This window comes from Oncorhynchus tshawytscha, linkage group LG17 (assembly GCF_018296145.1).
Source record: "Oncorhynchus tshawytscha isolate Ot180627B linkage group LG17, Otsh_v2.0, whole genome shotgun sequence".
NCBI lineage: Eukaryota > Metazoa > Chordata > Actinopteri > Salmoniformes > Salmonidae > Oncorhynchus > Oncorhynchus tshawytscha.
This window is the reverse complement of record NC_056445.1, coordinates 2,507,909-2,520,962: the sequence shown is the minus strand read 5'-3', so window position 1 is coordinate 2,520,962 and position 13,054 is coordinate 2,507,909. Positions and strand designations below refer to the sequence as shown.

At 40.9% G+C, this 13,054-nt stretch overlaps 1 protein-coding gene across 2 annotated transcripts; it reads right to left on the bottom strand.

Moving 5' to 3' along the window:
* Positions 1-2,752: 2,752 nt before the first annotated feature.
* LOC112236849 (clarin-1) lies at positions 2,753-12,033 on the bottom strand. 2 transcript variants are annotated; one of them, XM_024405448.2, is made up of 3 exons: positions 11,443-12,033; positions 4,980-5,063; positions 2,753-3,587 (listed from the first exon to the last, which is right to left on the bottom strand). In XM_024405448.2, exons 1-3 carry the CDS (start codon positions 11,693-11,695, stop codon positions 3,322-3,324), a joined length of 603 nt encoding a protein of 200 aa, XP_024261216.1. In that variant the 5' UTR covers positions 11,696-12,033; the 3' UTR covers positions 2,753-3,321. The 2 variants fall into 2 exon arrangements, with proteins under 2 accessions (XP_024261216.1, XP_024261215.1); XM_024405447.2 differs by having other exon boundaries at positions 4,980-5,159; positions 11,443-12,032.
* Positions 12,034-13,054: the final 1,021 nt, after the last annotated feature.

Below are 13,054 nucleotides of genomic sequence, written 5' to 3'. Positions count from 1 at the left end.
CTGGCAATACTAAAGTGCATATAAGAACATCAAATAGTCAAAGATATATGAAATGCAAAAATGGTATATAGAGAGAGAATCTATTAATTCCTATAATAACTACAACCTAAAACTTCTTAACTGGGAATATTGAACCACCAGATGTCATATGTTGTCATGTTCTGAGCAAGAAACTTAAAACATTAGCTTTTTTTACATGGCACTTTTACTTTCTTCTCCAACACTTGTGTTTTTGCATTATTTAAACCAAATTCAACATGTTTCATTATTTATGTGAGACTAAATAGATTTGATTTATGTATTAAGTTTAAATAAAAGGGTTAATTCAGTATTGTTGTAATTGTCATTATTACAAATATAAATCTGTCCACCAATAATCGGTATTGGTGTTGAAAAATCATAAAACCTCTAATTCAGACCCCTTGACTCTTTCCACGTTTTGTTATGTTACAGCCTTATTCTAAAATGGATTGTGTTTTTTCTTCATCAATCTACACACAATACCCCATAATGACAAAGAAAATACAGGTATAGAAATTTTAGCAAATTTATAAAAAATAAAAAGGAAATATCACATTTATTTAAGTATTCAGACCCTTTACTCAGTACTTTGTTGAAGCACCTTTGGCAGCGATTACAGCCTCAAGTCTTCTTTGGTCTGATGCTACAAGCCTGGCACACCTGTATTTGGGGAGTTTCTTCCGTTCTTCTCTACAAATACTCTCAAGCTTTATCAGGTTGGATGGGGAGCGTCACTTCACAACTATTTTCAGGTCTCTCCAGAGATGTTTGTTCGGGTTCAAGTCCAGGCTCTGGCTGTGCCACTCAAGGACAATCAGAGACTTGTCCCGAAGCCACTCCTGCGTTCTCTTGGCTGTGTGCTTAGGGTCGTTGTCCTGTTGAAAGAGGAACCTTTGCCCCAGTCTGCGGTCCTGAGCAGGTTTTCATGAAGGATCTCTCAGTACTTTGTTCCGTTCATGTTTCCTCTCGATCCTGACTAGTCTCCCAATCCCTCCCGCTGAAAAATATCCCCACAGCATGATGCTGCCACCACTACGCTTCACCGTAGGGATGGTGCCAGGTTTCCTCCAGGCGTGACGCTTGTTATTCAGGCCAAATAGTTCAATCTTGGGTTCATCAGACCTTTGGCAAACTCCAAGTGTGCCACCAGATTTCTGTTATTTGCCTTTTACCTAGGAGTTTCTTCCGTCTGGCCACTCTACCAAAAATACTGGATTGTTGGAGTGCTGCAGAGATGGTTGTCCTTCTGGAAGTTTCTCCCATCTCCACAGAGGAGCTCTGTCAGAGTGACCATCAGCATCTTGGTCACCTCCCTGACCAATGTCCTTCTCCCCTGATTGCTCAGTTAGGCCCAGCAGCCAGCTCTAGGAAGAGTCTTGGTGGTTCCAAACTTCTTCTGTCTCGGAGCTGTACGGACAATTCCTTCGACCTCATGGCTTGTTTTTTTGCTCTGACATGCACTGTTAACTGTGGGACCTTATATGGACAGGTGTGTGCCTTTCCAAATAATGTCCAATCAATTTAATTTACCACCTTACAGTGAAATTCTTACTTACAGGCCCTTAACCAACAATGCAGTTAAGAAAAAGTGTTAAGTAAAAAATAGTCAATGTGCGGGGGTACAGGTTATTCGAGGTAATAAGTACACTACCGTTCAAAAGTTTGGGGTCACTTTGAAATGTCCTTGTTTAAATTTTATTTTATTTTTAATTGTCCATTAAAATAACATCAAATTGATCAGAAATACAGTGCAGACATTGTTAATGTTGTAAATTACTATTGTAGATGGAAACGGCTGATTTAATGGAATATCTACATAGGCGACTCTGGGATGCTGGCTTCTAGGCAGAGTTGCAAAGAAAAAGCCATATCTCAGACTGGCCAATAAAAAGAAAAGATTAAAGATGGGAAAAATAACAGACACTGGACCTAGGAACTCTGCTGGTTAAAGAGGAACTCTGCAGGTTAAAATATCAAAACAAACCAAACAATTATATTATTTTGGGGACAGGTCGAAAAGCATGAAACATTTATGGCAATTTAGCTTGCTATTTTATCCTTTTTAGATAGCTTGCAGTTGCTAGCTAATTTGACCTGGGATATAAACGTTGAGTTGTTATTTTACCTGAAATGGACAAGGTCCTCTTACTCCGACAATTAATCCACACATAAAACGGTCAACCGAATCGTTTCTAGTCATCTCTCCTCCTTCCAGGCTTTTTCTTCTTTGGACTTTATATGCCGATTGGCATCTCAGTTACCACGACGAAAGACCGAACTCAGCTCATCTTTCAACCACCCACGTGGGTATAACCAATGAGATGGCATGTGGGTATCTGCTTCTATAAACCAATGAGGAGATGGGAGAGGCAGGACTTGCACTGCGATCGGTGTCACAAATAGAACTGACTTCTATTTTATCCCTTGGCAATGCAGGCGCGCGTGAGCAGTGGGTGCAATAATTGAATAACGTATGTTGAAATTTATTTTGCAACGCTCGCGCATGCGAGCGGTGTGGTCAGAATGTCAGACTTACACCAACAGAATATAAATCTAGAGCAAATCTAAAAAGCTCTACACATAAAATAAAATGTTGTATTAGGAATGATCATCATTAAAATCATTCAAATTGGCAAATCACATGATTCTGAATACATAATCTAACTAAACAATGAAGCGACCTCTAGGATTTCTAAATATGTAAGTAAAAACCAATATGAAGCACAAGGGATAGAGAAACGGCTCTGTTTAAGTTGTACAGTTGTGGTCTTTCAATACATTTTGGGGGCACTAATGAAAGGCCAAACACACATGGTACCTATTCTGGTCAATCAATCGTCACATACTGTTTAACAGTCCCCCTTCATTGATAAAACTTCGGACTGCCAAGGGAGGGACTGCCAATTCTTGGAAAAACCTGATAAAAGGAGTGGAACCAAACAAGTCTCTGCTTTTCTATAGCAGAGTGAAATCCTGGCCTTTAATTGGCCCACCGCCTAACGAGATATCACCAATTAATGACACGATGGAAAGAAAAACAAGACCCCTCCCCTCCAAGATTCAAAACAGCGTCCCTAACAGAGGTGGCCAGGGAGACTTCTCCGGTTGTCGTCTGAAGGACTGGAAGGAGAAAAGAAGTGGCTTAGGACGGTCACATTTTCTTGGACCTTACAACAGCACATGGGCACCAAGGAGCTATGGCCCCAAGTCTCCCATTGAGACATGCCAATAGCCGAGGCTCAGTGTCACTAGAGTGGGGGAGGGGCAGCCAGCGGCCACAAAAACAAACAAAAGCCCTGGTCAGTACATGAGATCTGATGCCCCAGTGTTGACATTCGACTCTTTGGCCTCCTGGAAGGGGAACTGGATCCCGGCCACACGGATCAGTAGGATGTTAAGGCCATGGACGAGGAAGGTGAGGAAGATGAGCCAGAAGGAGTGGTCGAATTGTTCTGTGTGCGTCTTGTACATAAACGTGCCCTCGTTGAAGTTGGCGATGTGGTCAGACAGCCGGTGGAGCTTCACCTCGGAGGCAAACAGAATCATCACCAGGCAGCTGCAGAGGCCTGTTCAGAAGGTCAGGCAGACAGACAGGCACACAATGTTATACTATTACAGTTGACAACACTGGGAGTTCAAATAAGAAGTCAAAAGGCATCCAAATGATCAGTTACTGTAAACACGTTCCTATAAGGCAGAATAGCTTTTCCCTCCATCACCACATTAAAAGGAAATATGTTAATGCTACAGTAGTTGCAATCACTAAAAGGTTACCAAAACAATTAAACATAGGTCATTCACTGCAGCGAGAGATTTTAATTAACATGGTGACATCTTTCACATAATCGTAAAAATAGGTTCATTGATTAGATGAATCCAAACTTGCATTCTAGTGTAAACCTGGCAAGCAGTTTTGATTGAATAGGCCCCCTAAGGTAGGGCATCGGTTCCAGATAACTGAGAAATATCCTTTAACTCTGGTGCAGTTTTTCTTAATTTGTGCCATTATTTGGATGGGAGGTCAAGTAGCCCACTGTCTCCTGATGAGATGGTAGGCTACTGGATACTGGTTTTAAAGCTGAAAAAGGCAATAGGGAAGTGGATCCTTTTCTCAATAACGTACAGCCAACCACTCATGGCTTGGCTGTTGTGTTTGAATGACTCTGATATGCACTTATAACTAATGTTGAAGTGTTGAAGGACACCTTTGTTGGACCCCAATCATGTTCTCTATAGCAGTGGTTCTCAACCTTTTTTGGTTACTGTACCAGCATGAGTCTTCTCAAGTACCCCCAAGGGTACTAGTACTCCTGGTTGAGAACCACTGCTCTATCGCCCCGTTTATACATGGGGCTAACATGCATTCTGATCTTGTCCACATTCTGATTGGGCCCACATTTTCAGAATTATTGGTCCCTTGCTGTATGCACATTATTTGAGATTTTCTTTCCAAATAATATTTCTTAATTTATTTAAAGACACAATGGACCCACCTTTCAATGATTTTAGAGGGCGGGATAATGATTATTTAAATTGTTTCACTAGATCCGTCTACAATTGTAATATATCCAGACACAATGTGTGCCTGACTACCTTCAGAGGTGGTCAGGAAGAGCTGATACAATCAGATCACAAGGAGTCTTTTATTGTGTACACCTGTCTAAAAATGTGTCCAACATCAGGAAAAATGCCACGTTAGAACCAATAAACGTGGCTCCTGTTTAGCCTATAGCGAGCTATTTATATATGAAGTTGGAATGCATGTGTGTAATAGAGCTGTTTACCTGTGATGTGAGTGGTGTGTTTTGTGCTTATGTTGCAGAGTATGGGGGCTTGTGCTTAGCCAATGTTCATATGGTAGGCTGCTTGTTCACAACTTAGAAGGTTATTCGGCTACCCTGTGAAGGATACCACTCTAGAAAGAAAAAGGTTAAGATGCTATTTTTGTGTGTGCTTACAGCAGACGAAGTTCCAGAGGTAGAGTCCCAGGGCTCCGTGCAGAGTCTCGTAGGGACTACCAAAGGCATTGTACACAAAGAAGCCTGTGGCCACAGAGGAGAAGAGGATGAGAACTCCGCAGAAGAAGATCACAGTGACATGAAGACTGGCTGGGATGACGTCCACCAAGTTCGGAAAAACTACAAGGAGAGGGACAATATGGAGAGGTGTGGGAATGTTCTACAGTTATTAAACAGTAAATAGTATTTTTTCCCCCCACAACTTTCACATGATGAAACACATGCATGAGTCTCTGTGTTCTATTTGTATAAAGGCAGATGGCGCAAACCATCAGAGAACAAATACTTTTTTGTTCATATAAAAAGCCATCATAATGGTTAGTAAGCCTGCCGGGTCAAGCGAAAAGAGAATGTGTGTGTGTGCCAAATCTCATTAGTGAACAGTTGCTGATGATTCATGTGTCATGGTCCAATAAAGATTCAGTCCACTGTGCTTGTGTAGGATTCTTGTTACTGCAACCTCAAAACATGTACTGCTGAGTTATAAAGAGATGCCCTCTTATGAATGGCCAATTAACCTAGTTGAAGGCAGTTGGGTTTCCCCTGTAAGGCTAGCGTACATGATTTTGATAAAGGGTTCTCTTTACTCCATTTACATTTCTCCTATCGCTTTGTTTGATTTGAGTTTGTTGTTAGCACTAAATAATGTTCTGCTGGCATTCCAAAATGTGTCAACTTCAAATGAATCATCTCCAGCATGTGAAAACGGTGGATTTATAGTCAAAAAGATGAACGCCAGATAAAAATAAAACATTTCTGATTTGAACCAACTATGAGTTGGCAAAGTAAAGTGATGTCAAACACATTTCCACTATCTGTTTTACTAAAAAAACATAGAAATATGCAGTTTTCACATACATTAATGGTGGGGGTAGTGCTGTAGATGATAAATATGAAGTTTAAGGTATTTCTACCACCGAGGGTAGGCTACGTGCACATTTACACGTGGTCATCAGGGCTCCATGACTGTATGTGTAGCCTAGTCTAGTCTCATTAGAGATGTGACTGTTCAATCAATTTCCCAATACCTTGAACAGAGGTAAATTTTACAGCAGCGTTATACATCTTCGCAGCCTGTAAATCTATTATCATAAAACAGGTTGCTTGGTTCTAGGATTCTGATTGGTTGATAGTAGGGAGTTATAGCACAACAATGCCACCTCCTCCAGGTAATGCCTGTTAACAGTTCCATTAGATTTATCCCACAGCCCAGCCAGTCAATCTATAAACTTAATCTCCCCTGGAAAAAAAGTGTTTAGACAATATTTCCTCATGCCACTAGGCTAGCATTTGTGACCAGATTCAGGATCGTAGGCATTTGATGCCATTTCCTACACAGTAGGACCATTAGATTTTGTATTTATTTTTTCCAGAAATGCCTTCTTGAACATGTAAACTTTCACATGACTTAATTACAAACTTATATGGGATCTGTAAATATGAATAAAACATTTAAATTACTAGTCTAGTTTAGCCAAGAAGAGAGCACTGAGCTTTTTAGAGAAAAAGAAATGCAGGATCCATGATCGGCTGAAATAATGGAGGGGGATAATAGGGTTTCCACTAGACAGCACAGTGACAAAGTCAAAATGGTCTATAATCTTAAAAATGGGTAAATAATTGCTTTTTGGTATTCATTTAAGTTTAGGCATAAGGTTAGCAGTGTGGCTAGGTTTAAAATCGTATTTAAAGAACATAAAACCCTGCCCCTTTCTACAATTGATGACTTAACTAGTGACAATCGGATAATAGAGAGACTACTTTCTGGAGGGCAATGCCATGCGGACTCATGCAATAACACAGGAATTCTTAAAGAGATAGGTGGGGCTAAGGCTTAAGCGGATGTGGACAATGCTGAACGGGCATAAACAAAGTTGAGCTCTCCAGTGTGGAAATTATTAAAGTGCATTTTCTCCTACTTGTCTCTGAAGTGGGTTAACAAGTTGATCACATTTCAAAGACGTATAACTTTACAATGTTTCCCCCAACTACCATTTTGAATTCTGTACTTTTATAAAATGTTTGGTTTGGGGGGGCCTCCCGAGTGGCACAGCAGTCTAAGGAATTGCATCGCAGTGCTAGAGGCATTACTACAGACCTGGGTTCATTCCCGGGCCACAACCGGCCGTGATGGCACAGTTGGCCCAGCGTCGTCCGGGTTTTGCTGTAGGTGCTTTACTTGGCTAATTGCGCCCTAGTGACTTCTTGTGTTGAAAAGTGTTTCCTTCGACACATTGGTGCTTCTGGGTTAAGCTGGAGGGTGTTAAGGAGCGCGGTTAGGTGGGTCATGTTTCGGAGGACGCATGACTCCAACTTCGCCCCTCCTGATCCCGTTGGGGAGTAAAAAAAGACATGTTTGGGTTTGTCTAAACTTTTCTCTCTGCCTCTCCGACCTGTGGAACAAAGTTTTTTTTTTTGCGATTTCAACCGTGCCATATAAACGTGACGAGACGGACAGCCTCTCTGAGCTAGGTAAATTCATTTATCAGGATCATTATAATGGATATAGCCAAATACACTATATATACAAAAGCATGTGGACACCCCTTCAAATTAGTGGATTCGGCTAGTTTAGCCTCACCCGTTGCTGACAGGTGTATAAAGTCAAACATACAAACATGCAATCTCTATAGATAAACATTGGCAGTAGAATAGTCTTACTGAAGAGCTTAGTGACTTTCAACATGGCACCATCATCGGATGCCACCTTTCCAACACGTCAGTTGTCAAATTTCTGCCCTGCTAGAGCTGCCCCGGTCAACTGTAAGTGCTGTTATTGTGAAGTGGAAATGTCTAGGAGCAACAACGGCTCAACCGGAAAGTGGTAGGCCACACAAGCTCACAGAACGGGACCGTCGAGGTACTGAAGTGCATAAAAAAATTGTCTGTCTTCGGTAGCAACACTCACTACCAAGTTCCATAAAAAATATAAACAATATAATTAGAGATAAACTGAAAATACCAACATGTGAGGAATACTGTACTTTATTAATGTTTCAATGGAAGCCACCAAAATCATTTACTGATTTAATTAAAAATCCATGTCCTCCAAATCAAGGCGTCACAGTTAATGGCACCCTTAAAGATTGTAAATAAAATCTACCTAACTTAAACCAGGAATTAAATTCTACGTATTTAAGTTTATCTAAGTCTTAAGGAACTACATTGAGCCATTACATCACTTCCTGTTTCACTAGGATATAAAAATGAGGTAACACGCATGCAATATTCCTTTTTATCCAACTCCATGAAGAAAACAAAAGAACTGGCAGTTCAAAAGAGACAGATGGTCGTAGACCTTCATAAATCTGGTAATGGCTACAAGAAGATCCACAAACAATTGAGCACTGTCAGGTCAATTATTTAAAAAAATCTAAAGATATGGAACAGTTAAAAACCTCACAGGGAGAGGATGCATTTTGCCACCCCAGGATAGGGAGGATGTTGAGAGAAGCAAAAAAATCCCCAAGAATCACTGTGAAAGAATTGCAGGCCTTGGTGGTGTCTTGGGGTCACCAGGTTTCAAAAAGCACCATCAGACGCCACCTCCACAACACAGGCTCTTCGGAAGGGTTGCCAGAAGAAAGCCCTTTCTTACCTCAAGACACAGATGCAAGCTTAATTTACCATAATTTAAATTATGACTGGAAGAAGGTGCTTTGGTCAGATACGGCATCGGCATGTTTGGCGTCGAAACAGAGATGCATACAAGGAGAGGCACCTCATACACATGGTGAAATATGGTGGTGGGTCGGTGATGTTTTGGGGAGGTTTTCATTCCAGAGGTCCAGGGGCACTGGTTACGATGGATGACATAATGAATTCCACCAAGTATCAGGCAATTTTGGCTGACAATCTGGTTGCCTCTGCCAGAATGCTGGGACCTGGCCATAGGTGGACTTTCCAACAAGACAATGACAAAAAACATACCTCAAGAGCCACACTGAAAAGGTTCTGTGACAACAAAATCAATGTTCTACCATGGCCATCTCAGTCGCAGGACCTCAATCCAATCGAAAACCTGTGGGCTGAGTTGAAGAGGGCAGTTGATGAGCGAAAAACCCAAGACTGTGAAGGATCTTGAAAGGGTCCAAAATCCCTCCAAATGTGTTCCTTAACCTTGTCAAGCATTACAGGAAAAGACTCCATGCTGTTATCCTTGCCAGAGGTGATTTGCACTAAGTACTAAATGAGGAGTGCCAATAATTATGAAACCTTAATTTTGGTCAAATGTAAAATGTATTAAATAAATGTATGATTTTGGTTGGTTCCATTTAAACATGAACAAAGTACAGTATTTCTCACATGTTGGTATTTTGAGTTTCTCAAAAAATATATAAACAATATAATTATAAAGTATTTTGTTTCTGCATTACCAGTAATTTTGGAGCCCACAGTGTGTGTGTGTATGTATGTATGTATAATATAAATAGTAAAAATAAAGGAAAACCTTTGAGCAGGTGTGTCCAAACTTTTGACAGATACTGTATATTTACTTATATATGTGTGTGTGTGTGTAATATATATATATATATATATATATATATATACATACATACACACACACACACACACACACACAAGTAAATATACAGTATCTGTCAAAAGTTGACACACCTGCTCAAAGGTTTTCCTTTATTTTTACTATTTTCTACATTGTAGAATAATAGTGAAGACATCAAAACTACGAAATAACACATATGGAATCATGTAGTACCAAAAAAGTTTTCAATAAATCAAAATGTATTTTATATATTAGATTCTTCAAAGTAGCCATGATGACAGCTTTACACAGTCTTGGCAACCAGCTTCACCTGGAATGCTTTTCCAACAGTCTTGAAGGAGTTCCCACATATACAGAGCACATGTTGGCTGCTTTTCCTTCACTCCCAAACCATCTCAATTGAGTTAAGGTCAGGTGATTGTGGAGGCCAGGTCATCTGATGCAGCACTCCATCACTCTCCTTCTTGGTCAAGTAGCACTTACACATCCTGGTGGTGTGTTGGGTAACTGTTCAGTTGAAAAACAAATGATAGTCCCACTAAGCGCAAACCAGAGGGGATGGTGTATCAATGCAGAATGCTGTGGTAGCCATGCTGGTTAAGTGTGCCTTGAATTCAAAACAAATCACTGACAGTATCACTAGCAAAGAACTGCCACATCATCACACCTCCTCCATGCTTCACGGTGGGAACCACACATGCAGAGATCATCATTTCACCTACTCTGCGTCTCAAAGACGACGGTTGGAATCAAAAATCTAAAATTTGGACTCATCAGACAAAAGGACAGATTTCCACCGGTCACCGAAGAAAATGAAATCCACAAATTAACAAGGCACACCTGTTAATGGAAATGCATTCCAGGTGACTACCTCATGAAGCTGGTTGAGAGAATGCCAAGAGTGTGCAAAGCTGTCATCAAGGCAAAGGGTGGCTACTTAGAAGAATATCAAATATATTTTGATTTAAAAAGATTGTGGGTTACAACATGATTCCATGTGTTATTTCATAGTTTTATTCTACAATTTAGAAAATAGTTAAAATAAAATAAAAACCTTGAATGAGTAGGTGTGTCCAAACTTTTGACTGGTACTGTATATTCCAGGCGGTGTCAGAGGAAGGCCCAAGAACTGTTCAAAGACTCCAGCCACCCTAGTCATAGACTTCTCTCTGCTACTGCACGGCAAGCGGTACCGGAGCACCAAGTCTAGGTCCAAAGGGCTCCTTAACAGCTTCCACCCCCAAGCCATAAGACTCCTGAACAATTAATCAAATGGCCACCTGGACTATTTACATTGACACACGCGCGCCCCCCTACTTGCTGTTTTATTATCTATGCACAAGTAACTTTAACCCTACCTACATGTACAAATTACCTTGACTAACTTGTACCCCCGCACATTTACTCGGTACCAGTGGGTGGGCCTATGCCCTCCCAGGCCCACCCGTGGCTGCGCCCCTGCCCAGTCATGTGAAATCCATAGATTAGGGCATAATGAATGAATTTCCTTATATGAACTGTAACTCAGTAAAATCGTTAATTGTTGACTGTTGTATTTAGATTTTTGTTCAGTATACTTTATTGTAAAGGTGATTTTTTTCACAGTCTATAAGAAGGCTTTATATTGTGCCAATCCTGCCAAGCGAATTAATGCTAAACATCACATTTGATTTAATCAAATAGATCCTTAAGTCACAGGGATAGGACTCAATTAAAACAGGGTGTAGTCTATCTATAGTCATTTGAATTATTAATGGAGTGGGTAACCTCTTGTCTCATTGTTATTCACTTTTCATAATAGATGCTCAAATGAGAACATGATGTTTCAACCCACCAGTAATCTTTAAAACCACAGTGTTTCAAAAACTTCTGATGCAATTCACATGGACTTCTACTCACATGAAAATCTGAAGGGTCTTCCACCAAGTCCACATTGCTTCACTGTCTGTCCGTGAAAGAGACCATAGTTAACCCTACCGACAAATTTATCAAGCTCTTGTCCTGTGGCATTTACAAGCTGCGCCCCGGTTGTACACAGCATAGTCCCCTGGACCCAAAATTGCGACCCCATCGCGGCCGCAACAATGAGGACGCAACCGAAACTCAACACACCGGCGACAGAGAATATAATTTTCTTTTGACGATTTGGCATGGTGTCAGAAGAGTGTGGGAAAATAATTAGTCTGACCAGTCCATGATGTTCAATTCCTCTCCAGTTGGTAGCAAATTCTTGCTGAGGCAAATAATCCAAAACGAATACGCTAAATATCTGTGTTAAACTATTGTGACACGCCTCATTGAAAAAGCTAAATGTTTATACCGTATTGATGCTGTTCTAACGTGGCCGTTGTGTATTACGTTACATTGATAGTTTTCCCCCTTGCTCATTGTTTCCAAGTAACCAAGGTTTTAAATTCGGGAGACGCTTCTCAAAGACAGCGAGAGGGACGACTTTAGCCTCGGTGACCTGTTGTCTGATTGGGTACGAAGCTCATCTGCTGCACTGAACACGTGAGTTTTCTCCTTCTTCCGTGGAGTTTATCGGCGGTTGGCATTCAATGTCATGGTGCATTACTACCACCTACTGTACTGGAGTGTGGGCCAGAGACGGGGAGAAAATAAATCCTACGTGGCAGCACGTTTCCCTTAGTCTCATATATATATATATATTTTAATCTAATGACGTTCTAGTCAGTATACTCTTTAAACTCATTTCCTGTATCCCCTTCTCCATCATCCTGGATCTCATCCTCTCTCTTTCCTTCTCATACCATCCACACTGTATCAGTACATGCTCCACTGTCTCTATTCCCTGGCTAACAATAATCACACTTTCCTGTTGGATGCTTTCCTATCATGTTTAAAGTCTTATTCAACTGTCTGTGTCCCACCTTTAATCATGTAAAATAGCCTCCTCTCTTCTGTCTCTTCCTGTGGTCCTCCCCTCCCGACTTTCTTCTGTACTTGAAATTAATGCCTGCCCTTCACTGTAAGGTCTACACAACAGATGTAGACCTTACAGTGAAATTCTTACAAGCCCTTAACCAACAATGCTTTAAGAAGTTTTAAGAAAAAAAAGTGTTAAGGTAAAAAATAGAAAATAAAAGTAACAAATAATTCAAAAGCAGCAGTAAAATAACAATAGCGGGACTATATACAGGGTGTACCGGTACAGAGTCAATGTGCGGGGGCACCGGTTAGTCAAGATAATTGAGGTAATATGTACATGTAGGTAGAGTTAAAGTGACTATGCATAGATAATAAACAGAGAGTAACAGCAGTGTAATAGCGGTGTCTGGGAATCTTTTTGATTAGCTGTTCAGGTGTCTTATGGCTTGGGGGAAGAAGCTGTTAAGAAGCCTTTTGGACCTTGACTGGCGCTCCGGTACCGCTTGCCGTGCTGTAGCAGAGAGAACAGCCCATGACTAGGGCGGCTGGAGTCTTTGACAATTTTTAGGGCCTTCCTCTGACACCGCCTGGTATAGAGATCCTGGATGGCAGGAAGCTTGGT